This window comes from Mustela erminea, chromosome 18 (genome assembly GCF_009829155.1).
Source record: "Mustela erminea isolate mMusErm1 chromosome 18, mMusErm1.Pri, whole genome shotgun sequence".
Taxonomy (NCBI): Eukaryota; Metazoa; Chordata; class Mammalia; order Carnivora; family Mustelidae; genus Mustela; species Mustela erminea.
The window spans coordinates 57,250,172-57,278,094 of NC_045631.1; the positions used below are offsets into that span (position 1 = coordinate 57,250,172).

A 27,923-nucleotide genomic window follows, 5' to 3' on the forward strand; every position below is an offset into this window, starting at 1 on the left:
GCCCCAGCACCCCTCTGGTTTGCTGCCGCACCGTCTTAGTGGATCCAAGGATATGAAAGCTCCTTGAGTTTACTTTCCAGAGCCCTGGGGATTTTGACTCAAGTACACAGGAGTCCTTCGTGTTTGGTGTCATCAGAGAAGAAGGATCCAGGCAGGAGAAGACGAAAGCCCATCAGCCGGCACCAGGGCAACGCACTGGACAGGGTGGCCCCGGGATGGTGGCCTGGTCTGCCACCACACCCAGTGGGTGGGGAGTTGCAATGATGGGGAAGGGGTCGCTGGGAGGTGACAAAGGGAAGAAAGAACTCTTAAAATCAGATTAAAAAAAAAGAGCAGTGACAAAAGATGATTTTTAACAAAGAAAGCACCACAGACATTAGGCTGGAGCGCAGAGGTCAGCTCCCCGTGCAGATTGTCAGCACGGAAGCAAACGGAGTCAGGGCCACAGGAGGGAGGCGCCCGGGGAGAACTCCAGCGCCGAGCGAGAGGAAGGGAGAGGGACTCACTCCCGCCATCACTGACGTCAGGTGCGCAAAAGGCCACTGCTTCTTTGAGTTCACTGTACTGATTTAGCTTTATTCCAGCAAATACAAAATATTTATAAGAATTTCGCAGGTTCTCTCCTCACCAGACCCTCCTGAAATCCGTTTGCTGTGAGCTTTCGTGCTAATGGAACAGAAACGGCCTGTGCAGCACGGAGGAACCGCTGTATCCCCTCGTCCCACGTTGGCTGACCCCAGGAACCTACGGAGCCCCCGAGCTGTCCCAGACACCATCCCCATCAGGCCATTTTGGTGTTTTCCGGCGTGCTGTCTGTGGAAAGGCCCTTTCCCTGCACACATGGCTGTCTTCTCCCGAAGACCTTCATCTCCCTTATAGGCGGGCACCATGTTGCATCTTTGATGTCTCTCTCTAGCAGGGGCACAGTGCTGGGTGTGTTATAAACACTCAAACGAGCCTCCCTTCCTTAAGTGGGAAGTCCCTGTCATGCTTAAATGGGAGGGGCTCTTCGCGGGTCCCAGCTCTGAGGGCACTGATCAGTTCTAGCACGGAAGGTGGGTGTTGAGGTGTTGAGTTAGGGTTTTTGCTAAAAGCACGCTCCGAGCCTGGGACAGGCAGCAGCTCGCATCCTTGGGCACAGTGCCCCTCCCCCCCACCTGCCCGCACCTGGTGTGGAAAGGATTCGGGGGCGCCGTGCAGAAGATGGGTAACAGGTCCTGCTGCCTGGGTGTCCAGCCTAACAACGCTGCCCCCTCATTCTGCCTCAGAAGGCTTTCTGGAAGCCTCCGGAACTGCGGGGAGCATTCTCTTAGCAAACGCATCTAACCCTGATGACAGTGATCCCGATTCCTATAAAAGGAGGACTAAGCTGTGGGAACTGCACCATCAGTGCCATCCACCTCTACAGCTATGTCTGGGGGAGGGAAGGAGCCTGCGGACGTCTGCATGGGAGGGCCCGGACCTCGCCGGACGAAGGCCATCTACATGTCGTAGAGCCGGAGCTGCTCCTGCACGTCGCCAGCGGACATCTCCCCGAATGTCTCCTTGTTGTCCTGCATGAGCTTGAAGATGGCTGCCAGCTGCTCCTTCTGCACTCTGTGGGGAAGAGAGGACAGAGAGAGAGGAGAAAGGTGCTCCGAGCCCAGGGTGGCAGGGGCGCTTGGGGGGCCCTGCTCTATCCGCTACTGCTGAGTCTGCTTTCCAGGACAAGAAGAGAATCAAACCGCACCAAAACCCACTCAAAGCTCAACGACCTCAGCTGGAAGGTTCTAAAAGCCGGCTCTAGGTCTTGGGTGTTCGCTGCAGGTCTGGGGACGCGAGTGACCGTGTGGGTTCCGGTGCCCCTGTTTCCCCTTGGGACCCCTTTGAGCATTGACCTCGCACGTCGGGGGAGGTAACGAGGAGAGGCCCGTTGTTAGGTGGCTGGAGAGCGAGCCCCCGAAGAAACAGGTTAGCGACAGCCTCAGTTTAGAGGGATGAGGACAAAGACCATGGCCGGCCGAGACGGAGGGGGCGCACGTGGAGGGGCCCACGGGGGCTGACTCAGAGCTGGCATGGGGTCTCAGCATGGGGTCTCAGTAGGGGAAGGGGCTCAGCACCTTTTCCTTTTCCTGATTTGCACAGATACCTTATGGCCAGCGGGGGCCCAGCCTCTCCTGCCATAGACAGGCCCGCACAGGCTGGGCCGCTGGGACTGACCAGCTGCTGTTTTTGTGAGGCTCCGCCACACCATCTGACTGGCACAGGGCAACTCCCAGGAGCGCAAACATTTGGAAAGGGTGGAGCAAGACTTCCTCAGAAAGCAGGGACCGTCTGCGGTTCCCGTCCCCGTGCCGGCTGTTTGCACGGCTGGCGTCTGTCTTCTGCGTTATCTCTGGGGCCACCACACCCTGCTCCTGGGCCCTCTCAGCCTCTCCCTGCAGCTGGCAATGCCACAGACATGGGCAGGTCCCACGTGGCTGGGCTCTGGCACAACCTCCGGCCACCCAGCACCCAGAACGCTGCCCGGGGCCGGACTGGGGTCTGAGCATCTGGTCTTACACGTGCGTCTCAATAGATTTCCTTCTGTGGGAACCCCGTGTCTCCCATCCAGAAGTTGGTTTTCTGGCTACAGCAGCATCTAGACACTCAAATATTGAAGTCCCAAACCCCAGCCTCTCTTTGTCACCCCGGGAATGTGCTTTCTACGGTCCGTTTTCCCATCTGGAGGAGAAGGAGCCTGCCGTAGGTGTTTGGTACCCCACCGTCCGAAGACAGCACTGAGAACTGAAAACGTGTGTGTTGAGCTCCTTGGATGAAATCAGCATCTCCCCATCCCGGGCGACCACAGATTCCCAGATATTTTTGGTGGTTGTGGTGTTTGGGCACTTTTAACAGGAGTGGATCTATGGCTTGGACTAGGCTAGAGAGCAAGAGGCATTCAAAGTGAGAGAGAGCTCAAATTTTAATGGGTTCAAAAGGAGATTATTTCTTAAAAACAAAGCAAAACTGAAAAAACACACAGTAACCGAGATCATCTACTCCAAGTTTATTGGGCTGAACAAAGGCCGAATGCACAGATCCAAGCCATCAGGAGTATGTGAGGCCTGGTGCCTACAAGGCCCTGGCAGGAAGAGTCCAGACAACTAACTAGTTAGATAACTAACCTGGAGGGAGTCACCTACTTACTGGATCTGTAAGATCCCAGCCTGGGCAGGGCCGTTCTTACTGCTGTGTGGGGACATGTGTGCCACCAAGCGTACATCTCCTCGTCACGAGGCTCAGCGTGGCTTACCCACTATTGCCTGGTCTGCTCTCCGCCCCTAAAACCCAAGATTTTAGGCCCAGAGGAGGAGGTCACTGGGAATGTAACATGCCCCAGGGGTCAGCATCCTGGCCTTCCATTAAATGGCAAAAAAGTTCTCTATAAACTTACTGCTTAAAAAAAAAAAAAAGTTTTAACCAACACATCTAAAAACTGCCGATTAGTCTCATATAGTATAAATACTGTCCAGTATAAAACTCCAAGAAACGGATCTGGGACTGATCTCACTATCTGGTGAAATTCTGATCTGTCTAGGACACCTTCTAGGGAACGGCATCGTCCAGAAATCTACTTCAAGCGCACTCTTCCTACTGCTTCTGCCGAAGGTGGAGATTTGGCTGAGCTGGTAAGAGCGTCAGGGAAAAGGCCTCTGAGCTCCAAGACGACCGGATTGCAGAGACTAAGGGCAACAGAGATATGGGGCTGGCCCTGGTTCCCTGCTCTGGGACCATCAACATGGCATCCCTCGCCCCCTGCCACCGAGCCAGCCAGCCAGAAAGAGGGAAGTGGGCTCCCAGGGAGAGGAGGACAGTCAGCCACCCCAGAGCCGGCTAAGAGCGCAGAAGCTTGGCCTCAGCTGTCTGGAATGCCTCAGAGTCTTTCTCGTTTTGGCTCCAGTGAAGGAGAAGGCCAGTAGAGGGTAGGGGAGGCACTGGAATGCAGCTACAATGGTTTTGCAATGACAAGGTGTCCGTCACTGGGGACATCACAGATGTGAAGGGTAAGTGGAGAGCGGGGTTCAGCGATAAGAAAGACCAAAGTCTACAAAACCCTGGCTTAACCAAGCAATCCACACCAACTGGGAGGAACACCTCTACCCGGGGTGGGGCGGGGGGCAAGGCACTCCCAGCACCCTCCCCGCCGAGGGGCAGGTCCTGATGGAGGGTCTGGGTCCCCGCGGATTTATGCCGGCCAGAGCCTGTACGGCTCTGCTCTGGGGATTTCCATTTTAACTCTCAAGCTTTTTAGATGCCAAAAGGAAAAGCCTTTAGCAGGAGGCTAAGGATAACTTCATTATTCTTCGGTTCTGTAAAGAGAAATAGGGAGAAAAGATCATTTATTTTACTTCTTCCATCTAACAAGTATTGTGGGGGAGGACACGGGAAACGCGGATGAGGAGGAGGATGTTTGGGATTGCAGATGCTGGACACTGGTTTCTTGGTCCCGGGGCAGTTGGCTTCTTGTCACCTGCAGTAGGACACTCTGTTCCCCAGAGCTGGCCTGACTCAGCACAGGACCTCAGCAGCCTGCCACACCCCATTCTGAGTCCGGAGTCCATGAACTACTGTTGAGTTAGGTCAGGCGGTTGCTGTCTCTGGGCAGGACAGGCCCTTTCTCTGGGCTGGTGCGCAGGGCAGACTCTAGGTCAGACACTGGGCGCTTCTGATTTCTGGCTCTGTGCTTTACTGGGCCCATCCTGTCAAGTTTGACTACTCCCTGTTCCTGCCAGCAGGGTTTTGTCCCCGCCGGGGAAACTGACACCCTAGGATGGACCTCCGCCTTTTCTAAATGACACCCAGCAGCGCACGGACTCATCAAGGGAGCGCAGGGGATCCGATTTTGTTCCTCCGGCGCCCTCTCCTGGAGGTCAGAGTCTCGCGTGTTTCTAGACCTTAACACTGGCCAAGCCTTGGCCGACTCAGCAGGTTGCAGAGGCCAGGATATCCCACAGCCTGGGTTCCCGGGCCTCTTCCCCAACCCCTGCCTGTGATGCAGTTCAAAACACCTCCACCACAGTCGTGTCGCCCTCCAGAAAGGTCAGGACATTCTGAGGACCTTCAGAATGGGAGTGGGAGCTGGGGTCCCAGGTTCCTGTGTATCAGAGCCTTCCTGGTCTACACTTTCCTCTGGACCAGAAGGTGGGAAGAACAGATGGCGTACAAGCACAGGAGTGGGCAGGGGCGCTTCTTTTTCCTGCCAAGCTCACTAGCTTCCCAAGCTCTGAGAGCCGGAGGAGCCGTCAGCAGCCGGCAAGCCCACTGTCCCGTCCACGCTCGGAAGCTGGATGCGGCCCCTCCCAGAGAGACTGCGGTGGGAACGCACACCCCCGCCAGCCAGGCATGGCAAGGCGAAGGGGGCCCTGAGCCCCAGGAGAAGCCCCGAAGGAGGGGACGGAACACGCTCTTCCTTGGGCGGCGACAAGCTCTGGATTCGCAAACCCGACCGTGTTCAGCCCCTCGGGCAGAAGGAAGCTGACCTGGGAGCGAGTCCAAGGATGGGAATGTCCATTTAAACACGCAGAGGAACGATCTGGGGTCTTGATTTTAGTCCCGCTTCCTAAGTGCTATGCCCTGAAAATTTATGAAGTGAGGCTTTAGGGGATGCGGGATCACGTGACCACTGAGTCCCCGGGCTCAGCCTACTGCTGCTCTGTTGGCTGAGTTGAGAAGTTTTTAAAGTCAGGGATTTGCGGCATTTACTTGCAACTCAGCTGGGACCCAGAATGCCAGGAGAGGAATTAGAAACAGGCAGCGTTTGGTCGGAAAGAATCTGACAGGCAAAGAGGAGAGCACACTTGGCTGGCCTGTGGTTTCAGTGTTGGACGGTAACAGACGGATTGTTTCCACACTGGAATTCCAGGGCGGTGTCCTACCCACAGCTGGGACCAGAACGCACTCGCACCCGCCGGCGCTCCCGGGCCACACGGGAACGAGCGTGCTGTCAGTGGAGACAAGGAGCCCAGGCGCCAGCCTCTGCAACCCCAAGCATCACCACGAGAGGGACGAAGCAGCTGCAGGAGAGGTGTGGTCAAGCAGCCCCATGCAGTGCCACGTGGGCTGGCCGCGTGCAGGGGCAGGAGGCGGCAGGCAGGCAGGCAGGCAGGCAGGCGGCACAGGCAGATGCGTCCAACAGCCGCGAGGAGCATGCTGGGAAGGGCAGGCACGAGGATGGACATGAACTCCAGCTGCACCCGGTGAGGACGGCACCGCACGGAGCGAGGACTGTGTTTAAGGGCCATGGCGTCCACCGGCCCCTCCTCCACTTGGGCCACAGCCTCCTTCACCCAGAGAGAAGCCCCGGGGCACAGTCTCCACCTCACGGAATAGCCAAATGTCAATCGGTGCGTGAGAAGCCCTCCCCACAGGACCCCTCGGGAAAGAGCCCCGTGGCCGATGGAGTCTGCTGTCTAAACACAACAGAGGACAGACTTTCCCTCCCTCTTCCCGCAGTCCTGGCTCAGAGCTCAGGGTCGGCGGCATCCGACCCCGCAGCCTAAGGCCTGGCATCCGTTCCCTGTCCTTCCTGTTTCAGTGGCTCCTCACAGCCACAGGGAGCACCTGCCCGAGTCCTGGGAATCAGGCCTGTCCCGGCCACAGCTCCGTCCACGGGGACCTCTGCGGGACCTCAAGTGCACCCCGCCCTCCCTATTCCTAATCCAGGGGCCCCACATGTTTTCTGTAAAGGGCCCGATACTGACTCTTCTGGGCCCTGTGGCTCACGTGGTCTCTGTTGCAACGGCTCGCCCTGGCCACAGGGCCGTGGAAGCCTCCACAGACCACAGGAAACGGAAAGAGTGGCCGTGCTGCGGTCACACTGAGCTTACCGACCAGGACTGCACCCGGCCACCCCTTCCTCTGCCCCGGAAAACCTGCCTGTCCCACCACTCAGGAGCACAGGGTTTTTTTTTGTTTTTTTGTTTTTTTTGTCTTTCTTCTTAGGGCAGGACAAAGCGGCAGGGCGACACCCAGAGGTTCCCGAGGGGGACAACAGTTCGGCCCCAGCCTCACAAGGGGGCGCTAGCTCCCCACCAGCGGGTCCTCGAGGCCCACCGGGGACTTAGGTCCCCTGGGCTCCCAGAACCCTGCAGCCCTGGGAGCGGGGGCCGGGTCACAGGGCGCCCCACCCCGTGCTGGTGCCCGGAATGTACCAACTGGTTAATGAAGGTGGCGGAGGAGGGGAGGTTTAGACTCGGTCAGTCATGTTGGGGACACGTTAACAGACAGGGGGAGGGAAGCATCACTGGTCTAGGGCCTCAGTCTCCTTACCAAAAGGATTTGCAAGAAAAGGTGTGGCTCAGGACCTAAGGAACTTGCTACAGGGAAGTGAGGTCAGAGGTCAGCTCAATCCTGAAATATAAAGGCAGCAAAGCGGGTCACACCCAGAAGCAGCGTCGCCAGCACCTGGGGAGGGTTCCGGATCCGCGGGAGGCCACCTTCCCTGCTCCGGGTCTTCCTCAGGCTGGGCCTACGCCGCCACCACCCCTCTGCTCCAGGGGAAGAGCCTTCCAGGCCGGGTTTGGAAGAGCTGGGGACAGCTGACAGAGGGGAATGGGGATTCTCGTGGGCAGAGCGGCTTCTGACTTTGGAGGGTCCCCGAGTGCCGTGGCCAGCCGCAGTGAACGGGTGTTGGAGTTATGCATTCGAATACGCCCTCCTGCCGCCTGTGACCCTGGCAGCCCAGCCTGGGTTCCTGTTTCGATTCCCGCTTGAACCGAAGCGCGCCAGGCCCCAGGCCGGCTGGCAGCGTGCAGGAGACAGCTGGGCTGGGGGTCTGAGCACCGCTTCTCTCCCCAGCTGTCCTGCTGCTTCCGGAGCGTTCCTTAGCACCCTGGCGGGATGGAGGGAGGCCCGCGGGTGCGCAGTGGGTGTCCGGCGGGGGCGGAGGGGCCCCAGTTCTAAAACTGAGAAGCTAGGCAGCTGCCATTGTGTGGGAGCCCCGTGGAGCAGAACAGATGCAGACGGACCCGCAGACGCTGGGCAGGAGGGGTGGGAGGGAGGGGGAGGGGGGCTGCCAAGCGGATGAGCGGGAAGAATGGCCCGGTCTCAAGTGATCGGTCAAAAGTGATCGATGGGTTTTGTCAGGAACTCGCCCTGGGAGGGAAGGGCCGGATCTGCTCCAGGCTCTTCCCCTGCCCGGCCGGCTGCTCGGCTGCTCGATTTTCCCTTCTGAGTGGGAGAGAGGCGGGCGGAAGAGGGGCTCAGCCGCCCTCCCCTCCTCCCCCCACCCCCGGAGCACCCCAAGGGGACTATCTCCAGGGGGAACTGAGCCTGGTTGAGGACAGCCAGGACAGGAAAGAACCCCTAAACCCAAAGTCGGGGCATGGCAGCGGCTGGGGCAGCGGCTTGCTGCAGGCTCGCCCCCTCAGCTCTCCCCCTGCACCGCGTGACCGTGACCGGAGAGGAAAGCGCTCGGCGGCCCTACCTCTGCTCCTCCTCCAGCTCCTCTTTGGTCATCATCTTCTTGTACTGGTTTCCCCGCAGCTTCCCAGGGCTGTATTTAAAGGAGAAGACCTCTCCCCCTGCAGAGAGGAGAGGGGGTCAGAGGCAGCGGGAGGGTCTGAGTGCTGGGCGGCCTCCCCCAGACTCAGGGTCCCCTTCCCCTGTTGTTAGTTTCAAAAGGGCCCTCTCGGCCAGAGGGGGTCCCACCCCCCACCCCCCCGTCTACCCCAGTGCCCGCACAGGTGCTGCCAGGCCTCAGAGAGGGCGGTGGCGACTTTTCTTCTCGCCTGACAGGGCTTCCTCCCACAGCCTTTCTGTGAAATCCCACGGCCACTGAGGAACTCCAAATGGGGATCCGGAGACAAAATTGTAACAGCTGGGGAGAAACCAGTCCCCCTCCTTAAACAGCACAGCTCCGTCCTCCCAATGATGGTTCCCTTCCCACACCAGGCTGAGCTGTCCACAGGTCTGTCTGGCTGTCCCTCTCCAGCGAAGGCTCCCGCCGAGCTGCTGCCTGTGAGGATGGTCCACCCTCGTCTTTGAGGCCCCCCACTACTGCTGGGCGACTCACACCAGAGGGAGCAGGCTGGGCCAGGGTGCTGGGCTCCCTGCCTCTCCTCCGGCAGGAGGGTGCCTGGGACGGCACAGGGACTCCCAAGCCTCCTGCTGGGGTCCTCCAGCTCCAGGGCCTGGGGCTGCCCGCCAGTGATTAGAAATCTGGAACAACGCATCCAGCCCACGGTAGGACCTGAGAGTGTTGTGGCATTTCCACACCGTCTTGAATTCGGGCATCAAAACTGGTTTGGGGTGGGTGTGCTAGGATCTGCCAGCCCCTGAGGGCAGACTCCTAGCTGCCTTAGAACAAACAAACCATCTCGAGGCCTGATGAGGGCACACCGGAGGTCTGGGCAGAGGGAGGCAGGACCGTGAGACAGGGAGCAAGGGCAAGTGCTGGGCACACGGGCGCGGGCTGCCGGACAGAAGAGGAAAGTGCCCCCAGAGCATCGCCCTGGGCTGAGCATCAGGGGGGAGACAGTCCCCTTGGAAGCGAGGCCCGGCAGGTGTAGGGCACACAGCCCCAGCCGCCCCTCACACAATGACCTGTCTTGTCTAATGCCCATGAAGGTGTAAAGAACGGAGCATGGGAAATGTGGAGGCCAGCAAATCGCCCTCCCGTGCAGGCGCAGACCTTTTCAGTTCTGTTCTGGAGAGTTTACTGCTCTGTCACTCCAGTGCCAGGAATCTCAAACGCCTGGGCACCCTGCCCCAGGCCACCCTGGCCTCCCGCTGGCGGCTGTCCGGCTTGATCAGGCAGGCTGACGGGGGTGGGGGGGGGATGCTTGGGCCCGTCGGATTCAGCTGCTCTCTGGGCTGAGGGAGGAAGGTTCTGGATGCAAATTCCGAACCCAAATGTTACGTGGTGGGGACCGTGTTCTCTCCAAACCCTCGCGGAGGAGAAGGCTGGCCGGCTCCACCGGCCTCTCTCATGGCCCCTTCCTCCCGGCCAACTGCCCAGAGAGCAAGGCTGAAGGCTTGCCTTGGGAAGAAGTTACTGCATTTGCACAAGGATTCCTTTGCTCTTTGTTCTTTCTGCAAATATTTAGTGAGCGCTGTGCTCGCAGCAAATAAAACGTACAGCAAGTAAAGAGAAGTCAGATACAGTTGGAAGTCGGTCGTGAGTGCTCTGCAGAAACGACATGGTGTGGGAGGGAGGGAGGGGGCTGCTTGGAAGATTCTCTGGGGGCGGGGGTGGCATCAGGAAAGGTTTTATGGAAGGTAGTTGAGGGGGTGCCATGAGTTGAAGCCTGCGGTGTCTGGGGAGACAGATCCAGCAAAGCAAGGAGGCCGATGGCACTGGGTGGCAGAGAGAGGGGCCAGGACATGGGGGGGGGGGCAGGGCAGGACATCATGGAGGGGAGGGGCCAGGACATCATGGGGGGAGGGGCTTGGTTCTTCCTCTGGGTGGATTAGGGGCCTGGCCCAGAAACAGAGGACTCTCTCCCCATCCCTCCCCACTGGGGACCCCAGCCCCCCCGCTGGCTGGCTCTTCCTCCAGGCTGAGCTCTGCTCAGGTTGACAAGCAAAGGCTGGAAAGTTCCATTCTTTGTGGGTCCACAGAACCGGGAGCTTCCAGCAGCACCGGTATGGGCTGTCTGCATCTGGGGATCTGGGCACTTTGCTGAGTGAGTCAGAGCTGCTGTCTGAGGGGCCTGAGTCCTTGAGGATCAGGAAAGCCCCCGAAAGCCTGCCTGAGGGGCGTAATCCCACAGAGGCTGCGGTCTCAGAATGAGCTCACAGCCGACCCTAGATTCCGGATCTCAGAAAGAGGCAACAGAGAAAGAAAACCGATTAGCTTCAACATCAAGGTCATTGTGTTGCTATGTTTTAGAAAAATAAAACATAAAAAATTCTGCCAGCTGGGTACGACGCAAGGTTTCCATTTAGGGGGCAGGTCTGATTAGTCTCCTGTTTTCGGGCCCAGGCAGAACAAACAACTAGAAAAGGCTTTCACTTAATCACATCGTATGCGGTGGACCCAGGGACCCAGGGATAACCGTCACATCCAATTTTGCTGGCCCAGAGGTTTCGATGGGAGGGCCTCCTGGGAGCAGGACTTCCTCCTGCAGCTTTCTGTGAATCACCAGGTCGCTTAGGGAGGGCCTCTGAGCGGCACTAATCAATTAGCCTGAGAGCTGAGCGGCTCAGTGCAGAGGGGCTGGGGGCTGGTCCTCTTTTCCTCTGACAGCTGCGGCCATAAACCTCGCCTCCCGCCCCTCCCTCACCTTGTCAGAGCTGCCAGGAAGACCCTGGGGGATGGGGGGGGTCTCCTGAGGGCAGCAGTCAGAGAAGGGGGAGGGCTCCTGAGGAGGCACAGGGCTGGGTGTGAGGCTGGTGAGCCTCCCCTCGTCCTAGCCTGGGGCATCTGGCAGCCTTGGCTCTGGTCCCTGTTGGTGTCCCCAAGTCACTAACAGGATGCCGACTTTTGGCATCCCTGCAGGCGCCTGGGGCCACCCAGACAGGGCCAGACGCCAGGGCCACAGTCCCACGCATCTCTAACCTACAGATGATGGAGGAGAACCAAAAGCTCTGGGGAGAGCAGGAGAGCAGGATCCCTCACCACCGGCCTGCGCAGCGGCCTGCCCTTCCGTTCTTCTCTGAGGCAGTACTGACAAGCCGCAGCCCCATGGGGCCTCAGGGGGGAGCTGTGGGGCCCCCAGCACTGCCCTGCGGCGGGCCACACGCCCACGCCAGCCGTGGTCAGGGCATTCCGGCAACCCTCTCTTTCCACTGCCCCTGCCAGCAGTGAAAGTCACAGCAACAGTCTCACTTTTTAAAAAAATGATGAATATTTCAAACACATACAAGGCAAAAAAGAAAATAAATAAATAAAAAATAAATAATAATAATAATAAATAAAGGGAAAAGGAAAAAAAAAAGAAAGAAAAGGGGTGCCTGGGTGGCTCAGTTGTTAAGCGTCTGCCTTCAGCTGTGGTCATGATCCCCGGATGCTGGGATCAAGCCCACATGGGGCTCCCTGCTCTGCGGGAAGCCTGCTTCCCCCCCTTCTCTTCCCCTGCGTGTGTTCCCTCTCTCACTGTCTCTCTCTATCAAATAAAAAAGAAAAAAGAAACAAACATACACAAAAGCCCAAGTAATAAGTCCCCCAGACTTAACAAATGTTGACATATTGGTTCTGTTCGTTGTTCGTTTGTGTGTTTTTAAAGAAATAAAACACGACGGCCCAGCAGAGACCCAGACCACGTGTGGTTGTGTCTCTGTCTGTCCGGGGGACTGGCCCCCCGGGGGTGCCCAGGGCAAGCCCACCGCCGTCCACCCAGTCAGGTTTGAATCTGGCCAGTGTTTTAAATGCTCCCGGTCACTCCCGCTCCCTTCTCCTGGCGGGCGGGAGTCTGATGGCGGGGAGGTCGGGCCAGTCAGCTTGTCACGGGGCAGAACGCGTGGGCAGCGGCCCTGTGCGTGGCTTTCGCCTCCATCAGATGGAAGGGGAGACGTCAGTCGTCTGAAGTGCGCGAGCAGTGATGGGACGGGCGCTGGGGGGCAGGGCAGGAAACGGAGGGTCAGGGTGCTTGGTTTACTGGCGAGATGGGCCTTCCAGAGCCTGAGACAGCTCACAGTTTAGAGACAGGAAGGTGGGGACAGAAAGAGGAAAGGCGACCGGGCCGGGGTGGGGGGTGGGTACGCCCTGGAGGCCGGGTCCCACTCACCCTCTTCTTCCTCAGGCCCTGCTTGGGGGGGGCTGTCCTCGCCATCCTCCTCCTGCTCTGGTTCCTCTTCCTCCTGCAAGGCAAGGAGGGAGTCAGCCCCGGGCACCCGGAGGAGCGGGAGACGGTCCCTCTGATACGTCCTGCAGGTGCCTGATTCCTTGGTGAAAGCCACCTGACCGGGGTTGGTGGGGGCAACGGTCACCCTTGGGGGGGGAACCAGTGGAATCCGCAGGATCTCTGTGCAAACACCCCCGTGTGGCCAAGATGACGAGGGGGAGGCTGTGGGTGGAGGAGCTGTGCTTTTGACCACTGAACCTCAGTCCCTCTGCCCTTTCTGGGTGGGTGCCTGTCAAAGCCTCTGGAGGCCGTCCAGGTCATGGGACGGGGACTCCCACCCACGCTCCGCCCCCGACCCTGCCAGTGAGTAGAACAAAAGGCACCAGAGGAAGGCTGGCGGGCCATCTGCAGCCCGGGGCCAGGCTGGGCCATCACAGGGGAGCGGCGCTCGCGGGCGCAGACTCCGTCTCTGCCTCCTGGCACCTCGTTTGTACCCCTAAGAGGCTCAGCGTCCATCTTCCCCAAACTGGAGCTCCACCTCCTTCAGGGCCGGCGCTCTCCCACGAAAGGACTCAATAAACAGATGGCTGAAAGGAGTGTCCCAAGATGGCCTTCTTGGGAGGAAGGAGTGACTTCAACCTGCAGGAATGCTGGGGGGTGGCGGCGGGACAGGGACGCACGGATTCTCCAGCTATAGGGAATTTAGGGTCCGCGCGGCCCAGGGAACCGTGATGGGAAGCGGGCGGGCAAACACGGACAGACCCGCAGGTTCGGAAGCACACACAGGAGGGAGCCGCCCACAGCCGGTGGAGACAGCAGCACGCCTGGGCCTCTGGGACTCGGCTCCCAGAGCAGGAGCCTGGAGTGGCCCGCAGCAGGCTCGCTCACAAAACAGTGAGCGAAGCAGCCAGTCACAAGTAGCAAACCCTGAAAGGCCTTGAGTTTTCTGGGACTTTCTCGCTCTCTGGACCCCACAAAATGCAGCCGGGAGGAGCGGGGCAGGAGGCAGGAGCAGGACTTGTACTTGGCAACAGTGTCCAGCAAACTCAGCACCAGTGAGATGGGAGAGCCACGCTGCCACGAGGGCCGCCGTGATGCCCCCCGGATTGTGCACAGCAAAGCGTCTTTGTGGCTGCGGGGAGGGGGCCAGGCCTCTCCGGGGGAGGCAGGAAAAGGAGACACCCCTTTGACCCGGCAAACCCACTTCTGGGGATCTGCTCTGGGCTGGGAAACCACCTGTCCATGTTTTTATACAAGGGCTCTAATTGTGTGCAGTAGAAAACACAGCAAACTGGAAACAAGGAAATGTTCATCCTTAGAGTGAAATGTCTTACCAGTAAATATATTTGGTTAACGTGTTCACCACGACATTACCAGGCTGAATATATCACAGTGTGCCTGTGCCATGCAGCCCTGTGCTTTAAAAGGAGGCGGCGGTACAAACCGATGTGAGAAAAGCATCAGGTAAATGACCAAGAGGAAAAGCAAGAAGCAGCACGGTGTGAGGAGGACAGTCTTCTTGGTGTAAATACAAAAATGGAAGTGCACACACATGCTCCTAAATGCTAACGAAAGTTCTTCTGGAAGGATGGCAAGGCACTGTTAGCAGTCACTACCTTTGGGAGGCGGAGCTACCATTGGGGGTGGAGCCACCTTGGGGTGGGGCTACCTAGGGGGGAGGGGCGGCCCTTCTCTGTTCATCTGATACATTTCTGTATATTTGGATTTCCTAATAATATGCACGAATATGCATTAATTACTCCTAACATTTTTTTTTCTTTAAAGATTTTATTTTATTTATTTGACAGACAGAATCACAAGTAGGCAGAGAGGCAGGTAGAGAGAGAGGAGGAAGCAGGCTCCCTGAGGAGCAGAGAGCCCGATGCGGGGCTCAATCCCAGGACCCTGAGATCATGACCCGAGCCGAAGGCAGAGGCTTTAACCCACTGAGCCACCCATATTTTTAACATGTTTTAAAAATACTACACAAGCTGAACTTGAAATCTGCTGGACTATGAAATCTAATTTTTTTTTTTTTAAGGAACAGAAAAGGAAAAAAAAAGAGAGACAAACAGCCATTAACCCATTCAGGGCTAATAAAGAGAGGAGGTGGATTACGTGTGCGGGACACCGAGATAAAAGAGAAATAAACCCAGTCCCTTCCACAAGGATGTCATGATGCAGGTGGGAAGACAGCTACACAGTAACTGCCATCCAAGGTGAGAAGGTCAAGAGCCGAGGCCAACCCCACCACCCCAAAGGATCACGGTGAAAGCAGACCTGCCAACACTCTCCTGGGGAGACGCTGGTCTATATTGGAATCTTGCACTTGACTTGTCAAGTGTGCTGTTGCTTAAATTGTGGTTGTGATCCTTGGTAGGTTAGGAAAGTAATTCAGAGGTCGCTACTGATGGATACATTTTATTTTATTTATTTGTTTTGACAGAGAGAGATCACAAGCAGGCAGAGCGGCAGGCAGAGGCAGAGGGAGAGGGAGAAGCAGGCTCCGCACTGAGCAGGGAGCCCAACGCGCAGGACTCCATCCCAGGACCCCGGGACCATGACCTGAGCTGAAGGCGGACGCTTCATCGACTGAGCCCCCCATGAGCCCAGCTCCTGATATTTTTTTTTAAATGTGCAACCCACATCTTAGTGTGGTTTTCAGCTTTAAGAATTTCAGAAGCTACAAACATACCAGAAGATGACATTGGAGAGGTTATTTTCATTTTAAATATATTGCTATCGCTCATTCAAATTCGTGTAATTACCACAGTCCAGGGCTAGATATGGCTCCAGCTGATTTTCACAAAATTCAAAAAAAATAGTCACGGCCCGAGGTTCGGCGACTGAGGAATCGCTTTTGTGATTCCAGCCTTTCGATCTTATGACAATCTGACACACACCTGACGACCTGGACGTGACTTCAAGGGAGGCTGACCAGCTCCCCAAGGTGCCCGTGGGAAAGGCCTCCTCCACCAGTGCTTCGGGCGCGCACAAAGATTAAAATGAAAAACTTGGCATTCAAATGTCAGGAAGCTAAGTATAAGAGGAATTTAAATAAGTAAATATTCAACGGATGTGTGCTGTAACTTTGTAGCATTTACACTCCTCAAGTTATTAAAAACTAAAACTGCATGAAGACTTTGGGGGTACCCCTGTATCCCGGAATTAAATGACAGATAAATAGCGCAATGTGTGTGGCAGACGGAGATACTGTTTTATAAAGTTTCTGGTGCGCTGTGGCTTTATATACGGGGATGTAATTTAAAATAGATTTTTTACTGGAGACTTCATGAAGTTTGGAAAGCAGTGTGGGGTTGGCCATGTACTGGTTTCTGTCTGTGCAGAAAACCCCTTCCTTCGGAAGATGCCCCTTGAAACCCGTGGGCCCGCTGGGCACCAGCTACCTCAGGGCAGCCAGACCCCCTCCCCCAACAGACTGCTCACAGCCCACTTTGCAAGGCCAGAACAGGTAAAGTCCTTGCGGGAGAGCGCAGCGGCTGAGGGCTGGGCCCTGGGCACCGCAGGGAGCCCCCACCGCAGGCTTGTCCGGATTACTTGGTGAACTTTAAGATGACATCACCATAATGGAGCGGAGTCCATGATTAAACAAAACACTGTTTATTGCATTTTGCCCTTATTTTATAAAAAATGTGTACCCGACAGAAAAACGGAAGTGTAATACCGGTCATAGGGTGGGCGGGTCTGGTACCCAGCGCGCTTGGGACAAGGATGGTCGCGCTTCTGGACGTGGCGGCCCATCGGCCTCCCTCCAGGGCTCTCTGCCTCCAGACGGTGACCGGTGTTCATGACCATGAAGGAGGGCAGTGCGGGGCAACCCGGTCGTCAGCAAGGCTGCACCTCTGCCCTTCCCTCCTGCCACACGTCCCGCCTTCCATTCTGCTCTAGCACGGGCAGTTCTGAAGGTATGTTTTCTGGAACACACTGTGCGTCTAAGCAACACAAGAGAGGGGCCCCGAGGGCAGCTCGGTGAGCCTGAAGGGAAAAGCGAGGCTACAGAAGGGACGCTGGGCAGGGAGCCTCGCGGCTTCCGCAGTGACTTGCTGGAGTTTGGTGTGGTTGCGGGGGACTGCGGGGGGGCTGGGAAGCAGGGCTCGGACGAGGGAGAGGTTACAAGGGACAAGGCATCTGGCGGGGGGGGGTGCTGCCGGCAGCTTTAAAATGGGGAGAAATGGGAGGAGACCAGCCTTGTGGGAGCAGAAAGTGGAATGGCCTAGTGAGGGCAGGGTGGGAGGCAGGAGGAACTCCAAGAAGGGGGTTCAAAGTGCGGGTGAGAGACGTCAGGCCTCAACTGGGAGGTGAAGGGACTCTGGCCTCCAGCTCAGTGTTTATTGAGTGAATCAGCGAAGGACTGGCTGGCCTGGCTGAAGGCGAGCCCCTGGGGCTCTCGAGGTCTGAATCCCACCCACCCTTGGCTTGCTTCCCCACACTCGATCACTGTGGACTTCCGGTCAGTGCCCTCGGTCCTGAGCGTGCTGCGGAGTACCCTGTGTTGTGGGCTGAACTGGGTCCCTCCCCACACTCACAGGTTGAGCTCCAAACTGCGAGTATCTCAGACTGTGCCTATGTTTGGAGAGAGCGCCTTTGATGAAGGAATTCAGTTAAAATGAGGCTGATGGCGTGGGTAAGCGGGGGAGGTCCCAACTCCATCTGACTGGTGTCCTTTTAAGAGGAAATCTGTAAGAAAGGACCCAGGTGAGAGACACCAGGGGTGTGTGTGCGCATGGAAAGACCCCTTGACACGGCGAGAAGTCGGCACCTGCGTGCCAGGGACAGAGGCTTCGGGGGAGAGCGGCCCTGCCCACATCGGGACCTTGTAGTTCTGGAGAAAAGAAATGTCCGTGTTCCGAGCCGCCCAGTGTGTGGTACGTTGTTCCGGCAGCCCTAGCAAACCGACACACCAAGCTCTAATGAAAGTACGTCGGTTTTGAGAAAACCGTGAATTGGTGACGCCCTCTGGGAGCGACAGCCCGTCTCATCCTGGCTGGTCCCCAAGGCAGTCTTGGGCTGGGACCCAACGCCTCACCTCACTGACCAGAGCCCACAGTTTGACTTCACATGTCCCGGGACACGTCTCCAATTCAGCCGTTTCCCCCAGTGGGGGGATGGCTCGGCGGGGAGAGGCCAAGCACGGGGGCCAGGGGCTCCCGGAGGCCAAGGAGGGAGGCTTCTCGGAGCCAGCGCGAACCTGAAGCTGCACATTGCCATTTATGGCTGCCCCCGCGATCCGGAACACAGCGCTGAAGCAGAGGAGGGGGAGAGAGAGAGAGAGAGAGGGACGGAGACCGGGGTGGGGAAGAGGCAGACAGAGAGAGAGAGAGAAACAGACATCTTTGTGTCTGCCCGAGAAGATGTTTCTGCCCTGGGGTCTCGCACTCAGGACTCGCTGGGATCCTGGAACTGGGCACCAGAGCTGATTCGGGCTGTGGCTATAGGCACCCCCCCCCCAACGCGGTTAATCCAGGATGAAATTAGAGGACCGCGGGGCCACTTGCACGGGGATACCTGTCCCTCGCTCCCCTGCCGCAGCCAGCAGAGAGAGCAGGGAGCTCTCAAGGGCCCGTGCACTCCTCCGCAGCCTGGGTCAGGCCCCTCCACTGCAGGGCCCGCGGCGGGGTGCGGGTACGGGGCTCCCTCCTGGCTCCCACCGCAGGCCCAGCGGGTCTGACGGCGCTCTCCCCCCTTCCAGACAGATTCCATTAGGCAATCGGGCTGTTCATCTTCTGCATTCAGAGGGCAGCCGCCGCGGGCGAGCAGAGGGCACAGAGCTGGTGCCAGCTCCCACACCGCCCGCGCTGGATGGGGAGGGCGGGCCAGCAGAGGTCACGGCGGGCTCTCTCCACCCGTGTGTCTCAGCAGCTCAGCCACCGGCGCCTAAGTGACAGCTCCAGGCCAAGGACGTGTGGGCCAGCCCTCTACATCCGTATTTGCAGCTGGATAAGGTACCCCCCACCCCCGCCAAGACAAGGAACCGACGTCTTCTTCTCCTAAAGCGGCCCCTCTCAACTCCTCAGATTTTCTCGGTGGTCACAGCATCGTTGACACTTGGTCACGGCCTGGGCATGGTGATCCACGCCTGCTGCTGCTTCTCCACTTGGACTTCTCAACTGCCCCCACGCTCCACTCTCCTGCCAGTCACTCAGGGCCCGACAGGGCACCATGTCCTTGACCTCACTCTCCTCCAACTCACTGGCTCTGAGAACATCTTCGAATGCCAGCTTTATGACTTTTTTTCCTACTAAAACCCTAAAATGACCATTGCCATGCTCAATTCAAATAATCCCCCGCTCTGAGGTTCTCCTGCCTCAGGAAGTTTAGTCCCCAGTGCGTACTGGGAAATGCTATCCACGGTTGGGGGTGGGGTGGTGGGTGGAAACTTGGGGTCACCTTGGGCACATGGTCTGCCTTCCCCTATTCACCTCTGGGTGCTCCTCCTTCCTCTGTCTGCACAGGTTCCTCTGAGGCCACAGGACCCGGCAAGGATGGTTTTGAGTTCAGTTTTTATCCTGGCCTCGGCAGGCAGAGCCTTGGAGCTCCACTGGCGGTGGAATGGAAGGGAACTGCTGTATGGAGGGAGGCGGGAAGAGAAGGGCCAAGACCCTCGGCCTGGCGTGCGCACACACACACACACACACACACAGGGCAGTTCTGCTTTTGCTTTATGCCCTGGATTTCCACCTAAGATTGAAGAAGAAGAAAGGTATCTCGTGCTTTTAAAAATATGAGAAAACCACTGATCTAATGTGGCTTTGACAAGACAAAACCCTAGCTGATAAAACCTTTGACGCATTGCCAGTCATCCAGTCTCTGTTTGAACACTTCTAGCCTCGGGGAGCTCACCACCTTACAGAGCAGTCTGCCGCTCTGGGGCGCGACACACAGCTCTAGTGCATGCAGACAAGACGCACGAGGCCTGGGGCGTGAAGAGAAATGGCCTCGGCCTGCTGCCCAGGGTGTGCTATGAGGAGGCAGCATCTGCTTTGTTCCTTCTCTTTGCTGTCCTCGCAGCTGATGCACTCGCCAGCAGGGGCTGGGCTCTGCTGTGTGCTGAGCCTGCTGTGTGCTGAGCCTGCTGTGTGCTGAGCCTGCTGCTGCAGCTGGGGCTGTGGCCGTGAACATGGCAGACCCGTTCTCCGGAGCCGACATCCTGCTGCAGCGGACAATGGAGACAAACATAAAGGGTGACCTCAGTGCTGTGAAGAGAGCTAGAGAGAGAGGGTGGCGTGCTGGAGTAGGGGTCAGCGCACTTCGTGTTTGGAAGCTGCTCAGGGACACAGAGGCTCGCAAGGTGAAGGAAAAGTCGTGTGGAAGTCTAGGCCAGGAAGGGGCTGCCAGGCAGAGCGAAGAGCTAACCCTGGGCGCCAGCTGAGGTGCAGGCCTGGGGAGTCTGAGAGCCCGGACAGTGACGGAGGGGGCACAGGACAACGGGGACCGGAGGCAGGGCTGGCCGCAGGGGCCACACTCAGAGTTTGGAATTTATTCTGCATGTGACGGGAGCCATCGCAGGGCATGGAGCAGGAACCGCGGATGTGGATTCCATGTGATAAAGATGGTGCCTGCAGACGGAGGTGACGGGACTCGCTGATGGAGGGACTTCGGGCCAGAAAATAAGAAAACAAGGATGTTGTGTGGGCTTTCAGCCTAAGCAGCTTTGGGGGGGCCACGGAGGAACTCCAAGCAGATGGTGCAGAACGGTGGGGGCAGGGCAGAGCCAAGGGCATGCATGGTGGGCAGAAGTCAAGAACCCTTAACAGATATGATGGTCTCAGGGGACCTCAGGGGCTCACTGGACAACCACCGGCAGCCAGCCATGTGAGGTCAAGCTCAAGGAGAGCCTGGGCATCATCAGCCACTGATCAGGAGGATGACAGGTCTAGAAATGAGCCGTCCACTTGATACGGGCATGAGCTCTTCCAGCACGGGCAAAGAACAAAGAAAGAATACTGGGGAATTCTGGGGAAGAGGCTGACTCCTGAGGCAGAGCTGGGGGATGGGGTGTAGACTGTGCCCAGCACACAATGTGCGGGGGGCAGGGAAGAGTGGGGCTGCAGGGCCAAGTTCAACCAGCCAGACTAAAAAGGCCATCCTGGACTCCGACCTCATATCCCCATTGAGGGCACATTCACCAGCCCTACACACGCTCTCTGGCTCCCATGGCCAAGCATGCCAGATCCAATCCTATCAGATTAACGGTTTTTGGCACTGTTCCTACAAAAGAGGATTTGGAGGGCATCGAAAGCGTCACTAAAAAAACAAAAAACAAAACCACCCAGGGGCAGAAACATACCTTCTCCCCTTATCAGCAAGAATTAGGTGGAATTTTTGTGTCTACGGTTTGGTGGGGGGCGGGGGACAAACGGAGATGCCTGAGCACAGGGAGAAGAGCCCGTGGGCTGACAAGACCAGAACAAGAGGGGTGAATGGGAAAGAAACTGCTGTGCTGGGGACCAATCAGGCTGAAGAACTCTGACCAGGATCAACTTTAAGGATCCTTTTTTTTTTTTTTTTAAGATTTTATTTATTTATTTGACAAAGAGAGGGATAGAAACCAAAAGTAGGCCGAAGGGCAGGCGGGGGGGCAGGGGCGGGAAGCAGGCTCCTCGCTGAGCAGAGAGCCCGATGTGGGGCTCAATCCCAGGACCCCGAGATCATGACCTGAGCCGAAGGCAGAGGCTTAACCCACTGAGCCACCCAGGCGCCCCAACTTTAAGGATCTTAGTAGAAGACGGGTGCCCAGGGTTTAAAGTCTCTGAGGTAGCCTCAACCAGGGGCACAGGAACTGGTGAGACTTCAGGAAGAATAAAGATAAGAATGATTTGACCCTGGAGCTGCGTTTACTAATCTTCATAGGACACCACTGGGCTGGAGGGATTTGCTTGTCTCGGGATTGATCTCAGAATCTGAGCCGTTAGTACATCAGCCTCCGGCCAGGAGACACATGAGTAATACCAAGGTCACAGAGCTTCTTGCTGAGAACATGCCCAGGGTTGTCTCCAGTGAAGGTCAGGTTGGCCAGAGTTAACAATGAACGCAAGGAGTTCTTCCTTGCAAATACTGGAAACAGGTGCGCACACACACATACTCTCTCCCCTGCCAGACACACAGAGGCCACGAAACAGGAGCGGTAATGGGAAAGCCCATGACTGCTAAGAGCTCTAGGACAAATCAGAGATGGTTGGAGTCCAACCCCTTCTACTTGAGGAAACTGAGGCCCAGAGGTTCTTCTCCCAAGTCCTTCAGAGGTAAAAATATTAGGTGAACGGGTACCGTGATTTCTCACACCGGGTTTCCCCTGGACCCGTTAAATCTCATTTGTTGTTCCTTAGCCCCCACGGCCAGGAGGATGTGACCGATCCTTCTTCCTCCCACGTTGGAGGGCAGGAAGACAGCATCCCAGACCTCCTTCGTGGCTCGGACCGAGCAGCAAACTACTCTGTCCACATAGAGCACCCCTTCCAGGAGGAGGCTTCTGAACCCCAGCAAAGTCCTGCTTCGGGCACTGTCCCTAACGGCGGCCAAGCGAGCGTGGTCAGATTCAGGTTGTTCCAGAAATGCCTGAGCCGCCAGGGATCGGACATTGCTCAGGAAGCACATCCACCACTGGTCTCAGGCCGTCTCAGCCCTCCCACTCTGCGGCTGAGGCCGACCATCCAGGAAAGAACAGGGCCACGTACGGACAGACTGTCTGAAAGGGCGCACTCTCCACGTTTCCCTTCTAACCCTCCCTCTGAAGCCAGGCAGCTTCACTACTTCTAGAAAATTCTAACCGACGGCTACATTTTCTGTGTGCAAACAAGACTATCTCTGGAAGAAAGAACAAGGTTGAGCCATTAGGAAAGTCCCTGGACATCTTTCTCACGTGAAAAAAAAAAAATTATGAGCCAGAACGACTTCGCATAAAACACCCTCTTGCGCTTCCAAACACTGAACTCTTGTTCGCAGCTCTGGGCATCGTCCTCTGTCCGGGGATGTTTATGACTGTAATTACTGTGAACACACTGTTTTATGTTCTGCACTTTTCCTTAGTTATTTCTACCAACTTGCTAATTAACTCAACGTCCTAATTAATGGACATTTGGAGTATTTCCAGTTTCCTTCCCAGCAAATCACTAGACCTACTACAGACTGAGTGTCTATATCCTCCCCAAATTCCTATGTTGAAGCCCTAAGCCCCAGTGGGATGGTATTTGGAGGTGGGGCCTTTGTTGGTAGCTAGGGTAGCATGAGGTCCTAAGAGTGGGGCCCCTAGGAAGGGATTATTGTCCTTTTAAGAAGAGGAAGAGACCAGAGAGCTCTCTCCACCACGTGCCTACACAGCCAGAAAGCGGTTGTCTTGTGAGCCAGGAAACAGGCTCTTACTGGGAACTGAATTGGCTGGTACTTGATCTTGGACTTGCCAACCTCCAGAGCTGCGAGAAATAAATCTGTACTTTTTAAGTCTCCCAGTCTGTGGTATTTTGTTATAGCAGCCCGAGCTCACTGAGACAAGATTCCAAAGTGATATGAACAACTGCCAGATATCTATTTGGCCCTCGACTAGCTGGCTTCTGCGCTTTTGTTAAGAGAACAGAGAGCGGGGCCATGTGGACATCACGAAGGTTGGGACAGATGATGCGGGAGTGGATTCACCGTCTCCTAAACTGTTCCGTGGTCTCTGCAGGGGGTGGGGGGCACAGGGACACGCCTGTGGTGATGACGATGGTGAGGGTAAGGGACACAGCATGGGCCCAACAGCAGGATAACTTCAGAATGTGAACTATGGGGGTGCTTGGGTGGCTCAGTTGGTTAAACGTCTGCCTTTGGCTCGGGTCATGATCTTGGGGTCCTGGGAAAAGGTCCAGGGTCCAGCTGCATAGTGAGGGCAGCCAAAGGAGGCTCAATCAGACCACCACCACCAGAGTGTCTGAAAAGCCAAGCCCTTTCCTGAGAAATTCCCCCACTGGTTTCTTTTTTCCAACACTGTATTTTTTTTTCACGTATAATTCATATACAGTGTTACAGAAGTTTTAGGTGTACAATATGATGATTCAACAACGCTCTACATTTCTCAGGGCTCATCAAGATAAGTGTACTCTCCAGCAGTGTGTTTTGGGAAATTCCAACTTACAGAAAAATCAGAAGGATGAAACAATGAACACTCGGACACCCTTCACCTAAATTCACCAGCTGTTAACGTTTTGCCAACTTTCCAGTCTCTCGTGCGTGCATATATGTGTCACTGTTAGAATCGTGACATGTTGTCCCTAAATGTTTGGGCATGCACCTTCCTTTTTAAAATTTATTTTATTTTATTTTTTTAGAGATTTTATTTGTTTACTTATTTGTCAGAGAGAGAGATCATAAGCGGAGGGTGCAGCAGGCAGTGGCAGGGGGAGAAGCAGACGGAGCTGGGAGCTCGGCCACAAGGGGTTCAATCCCAGCGCCCCGGGATGGTGACCTGAGCCGAAGGCAGATGCTTGCTTAACAGACTGAGCCACTCCAGCCTCCTAGGCATGCATCTTCCTAAGAACAAGGACATGTTTCTAATCACAACACCAGCACCATATGCATGAAATTGAGCATCGATACAATAAAATGATCTCATAAGTCATTCCTTTGAAATATCTCCCAGCTACCTGCAAGATGTTCTTGATAGCTCCCCACCACAGCCCCAATCCAGAATCCAATCAAGGATCAGGCATGGCATTTGTCTGTCTTGTCTGTTTAGTCTTGAATCTAGACGAGTTTCCCTGCCTCCTCTGTGTGTGGTGACGTTGTCCCTACTCTGTTGCTGAGCAGAGCGAGGACCCAGAGTGCCAAGAAGTCTGAGTTCTGGCTCGGATGTAAATCTAGCACTATTCGAGTGACCCTTGACCTTCACCTTGACCATGGTTTGGGAATCCTCTGACATTGCCTTGCTGGAATCCACACCTCCATTTCGCAAGAAGCCCGGCTACCCTAAGATTGCAGCCTACACATCAGCACCCAAAGGCACAGTTTCCTGGCCTTAAAAGGGACCAGCTCTTATTCGTGACATTGTTGGTCATGGTTCTTTGTGAGGGAGGGGTGTGCCTATCATGTTTCCTCAGCTGCCCACCCCTATACTCACCCCTAGGAGACATAACAAGAAAGACCTTCTAACAATACGGCTCTGCCCTCTGCTTGGCCTCCCTGTCCCTGCCGGCGGATCACCCCCCATTTCTTCAGTGGCTGCCCAGTGCCTCAGTCCATTTGCTTCCCAGCACAGCGGGGCAGCTTCCCCAATGACCCAGGGCCGCTTCCCCGGTGATCCAGAGCCGCGCTGGAAGGCTGCTTCCCTGGGCCCCAGATCCTTTGCAATAATCAGCTTTGTGAGTCAGAGGCAGCAGCTGCCTTGGGCCTCCCGGGGCTGGCAGGGCAGAAAGATGATTGGATCAGAAGAAGTGCCATTAGTTAGGCAAGGTGGCTGCTCTGCAGCACCCCACTCCCTCCCACCCTCCCCCCATTTCCCCAGGGCCCTTCTACCCGCTTTCCAGGCCCAGCAATATGATAATGAGATCTCAAAAAATGCCCCCACCCACCCCATGTCCATACACAGACAATTTCTTAGCGGCTTCTTGCAGGGCTAATCCCACCACCGGGACGGCAGAGCAGTGGGGGACAGTGGTATGTGTCCCCCCCAGCACCTGACCCCAGGCCTGATTTGCTAGCTGGAGTTGAGGGGGGGCTCAGCAACTCAGCGGGGTCTGAACCCACAAGGGCAGGGAAACGGACATAAACGTAACGCTTACGTTGGGATCATCTCAGGACCGGCTGTCACACAGGGAGGGGAGACCCAAGCCTCAACTCTCAGAGTCATGTGGCAGCTGCCCCACGTGGGAACCCCTGTGATGGGCTTTGTCCTCCGAGCACCCACTCACCCCCACAGGACAAGCATTTTCCTAATGAGGAAAACTGTCCTCTGGCTGCTCCTGACTGGGGACGCTGAGTCCTGCTCACCTGCTCTGGAACTGCTGAGGACCCCACAGGCCTCGTGCAAAGCTCTCTCAGAAGTGTGTTGTCCAGGGGATCGAGACGCTGACTGAGCGCCACTAAGGGCGGCGTTGCAAACTTCTGTCTAGAATCTGCTGCTGGGGTTTCGAGGGCCCTGTGTAAACCGTGGGAGCAGGGCTGGTTGAGAACTGGGGCTGGCTGAGAAGGGCCCCCACATCTCTCCTAGGCCTAGAAGGCTGTGAGCGCAGGCAGAAGCCCCACCTAACACACCAGCACAAGTCCCCCAAACCCTACCTGCCACTGGCCGGGGAGGTTCGCAAGGGCAGCTGGGCCTCCATTAAGCAGAGTCTCTGTCCTTGGCCCCCGGGGGGGACGGGGGAGGGAGGAATATGACAGCCCTCCTCAGGCGTGAGAATCCGCTCTCATGACACAATTAGTCACCCACTTGTCAAACAAAGCGCCTGCTCAGAGGGGTCCCTGCACGCTTAACTTGGCAAAGAGAAGTCACGCCTTGGCCCAGCCTCATGGCCTTCTCCCCTCAAGGGTTCATTCCCCTGTAAACACAGTGTCCAGCAAAATTCTAAAGGGCGCTGCAGATACTCTACTGACAGGGCCCCCAAGCCGCTTGCTCGTGGTTTCTACTGTCCTAGCCGTCCTCCCCTGCAGAAGAGGGGCTCGGGAGTACGAGCAAGGCATTCTGGTCCAACAGACTCAGGGCCCCGAGTGGTAGCCAGCCGGGGTCAAGGGCGCTGAAATCCTGGCAGTGTGTCTCATGGTGGCCAAGTAGGCTTCGATGTAAAGAGCAGCACTGGAAAAAGTGTAGGGGCCTGGGGATGGGCGCACATCTCTCCTGATGTTCCGAAGCAAGGAAGCAAGGCGTGAGGTCAGGACAGAGCTCAGGGACGACCGCAGGGACTGGGAGGGGGCAGAAGCAGGAGGGCCGGTTCGGGGGTGCTCAGCGGAGCTTTCACCTTCTCCTCCACTCCCCCCAGGCCTGGCTTATCTGCAAGTCCGGGGCAGAGGTGCCAAAGCACGTGTGCAGTTTGACAAGGACCATACAAAGACTGCGTTTGTTCAACGCCTCTTCTTTCGGCCCCGCCCTGTGGCTTCCCACCCCGAGACCTCAAAGGCTCTGGAGTCTGGATTTCACATTGGTTTAACAGGAAAAATCAGCATTTTTTTCCCTAAGTCTGACCATTTCTTCATGATGGAGACAACTCTCATCACCGCAGATCGTGAACATGCACGTGGATCCGGGAACCCGCGGGCCGGAGGGGTGCGGGGCGAGGGGTGGGTGTGACCCGAGCCTGGGAAGGAGGGAGCCGGGACCGGGAAGTGGAGCGCCCGCACCACACACTACACAACTCCCATAGGCTCGGCGCTCGCAGGCACTTGGGAGGGGGAGGGCCATGGCGAGTTTGCTCGGCGGGATCTGCGCTCCTGGGGGACAGTCGGCCCCAGGCAGGGAGCCCGGTCCCCGGCCCCGCCTGAGCTGGGGGGAGGGGGAGGCGGGCCCCGAGGTGGGAAGGGGCACCCAGGAGGGCCGGGTCCGTACCTGCTTGGCCTCGGCGGCCTGCTCCTCCGCCTCCGCCGGCGCCGCCTCTCGCTCCCCCGGCCCCTGGAGCTCCCCGGGGCCCTCCGGCGCGGCCGCCGGCTCTGGGGCGCAGGGAGGTGCGGGGGTCCCGGGGGCCTTGGCCGGGGTCACGGGCTCTGGGCTCGCGGCCGCCCCGCGCCGCACCAGCAGCCAGGCGAGCAGTAGCGCCAGCACCGTGGCCAGCACGGGCAGCGCGGCCAGCAGCTCGGCGGGCGCCTCCATCGCGCCGCGGCCGCCCGAGTGCCCGCCCGCGGGGACCCCGAGGGAGCCCGCCGCGCCCCGCCCGCGCCCCGCCCCAGGGCGGAGCCCCTGCCCGTGCCCCGCCTTCTCGGACCCCCCTTTGCGGGGGTGGGGGTGGGGGTTGGGGTGGGGAGGACACGGGTGCTGGGGGACCCTGACCCCTGCGGCGGCACTCCCGAGGCGGGCCAGTTCCTCCCTGCACCGGGCAGGCTTGACGCTTGCGCTTAGATTTGTTTTGAAAACCCAGCTCGAAACGCTCTTTCCTCAGGCGCCCTTAGATTACTGTCATTTTCGGCATCATTTCCGCTCTGTACAGAAGGTCCAGCACTTCGGCACCGCAGGCTGGGAGATGCCGAGGCCCCCCACGGCCG

The 27,923-nt window shown here is 57.1% G+C and overlaps 1 protein-coding gene across 2 annotated transcripts; it reads right to left on the reverse strand.

Annotated features, from left to right (window-relative positions):
- Positions 1 to 549: 549 nt before the first annotated feature.
- On the reverse strand, positions 550 to 27,606 carry MXRA7 (matrix remodeling associated 7). Of its 2 annotated transcripts, XM_032322310.1 has the most exons (4): positions 27,274 to 27,600; positions 12,690 to 12,762; positions 8,447 to 8,543; positions 550 to 1,596 (listed from the first exon to the last, which is right to left on the reverse strand). In XM_032322310.1, the coding sequence occupies exons 1-4, from the start codon at positions 27,532 to 27,534 to the stop codon at positions 1,482 to 1,484; spliced, it is 546 nt and encodes a 181-aa protein (XP_032178201.1). In that variant the 5' UTR covers positions 27,535 to 27,600; the 3' UTR covers positions 550 to 1,481. The 2 variants fall into 2 exon arrangements, with proteins under 2 accessions (XP_032178201.1, XP_032178202.1); XM_032322311.1 differs by lacking the exons at positions 550 to 1,596; positions 8,447 to 8,543 and adding an exon at positions 9,199 to 9,834 and having other exon boundaries at positions 27,274 to 27,606.
- Positions 27,607 to 27,923: the final 317 nt, after the last annotated feature.

Coding starts and splice junctions, on each gene's coding strand:
- MXRA7 (XM_032322310.1), bottom strand. CDS start 27,534: ATGGAGGCGCCCGCCGAGCTGCTGGCCGCGCTGCCCGTGCTGGCCACG. Junction 12,763..27,273: donor AGGCCGCCGAGGCCAAGCAG/GTACGGACCCGG, acceptor CTTGCCTTGCAG/GAGGAAGAGGAACCAGAGCA. Junction 8,544..12,689: donor AGGGCCTGAGGAAGAAGAGG/GTGAGTGGGACC, acceptor TCCTCTCTGCAG/GGGGAGAGGTCTTCTCCTTT.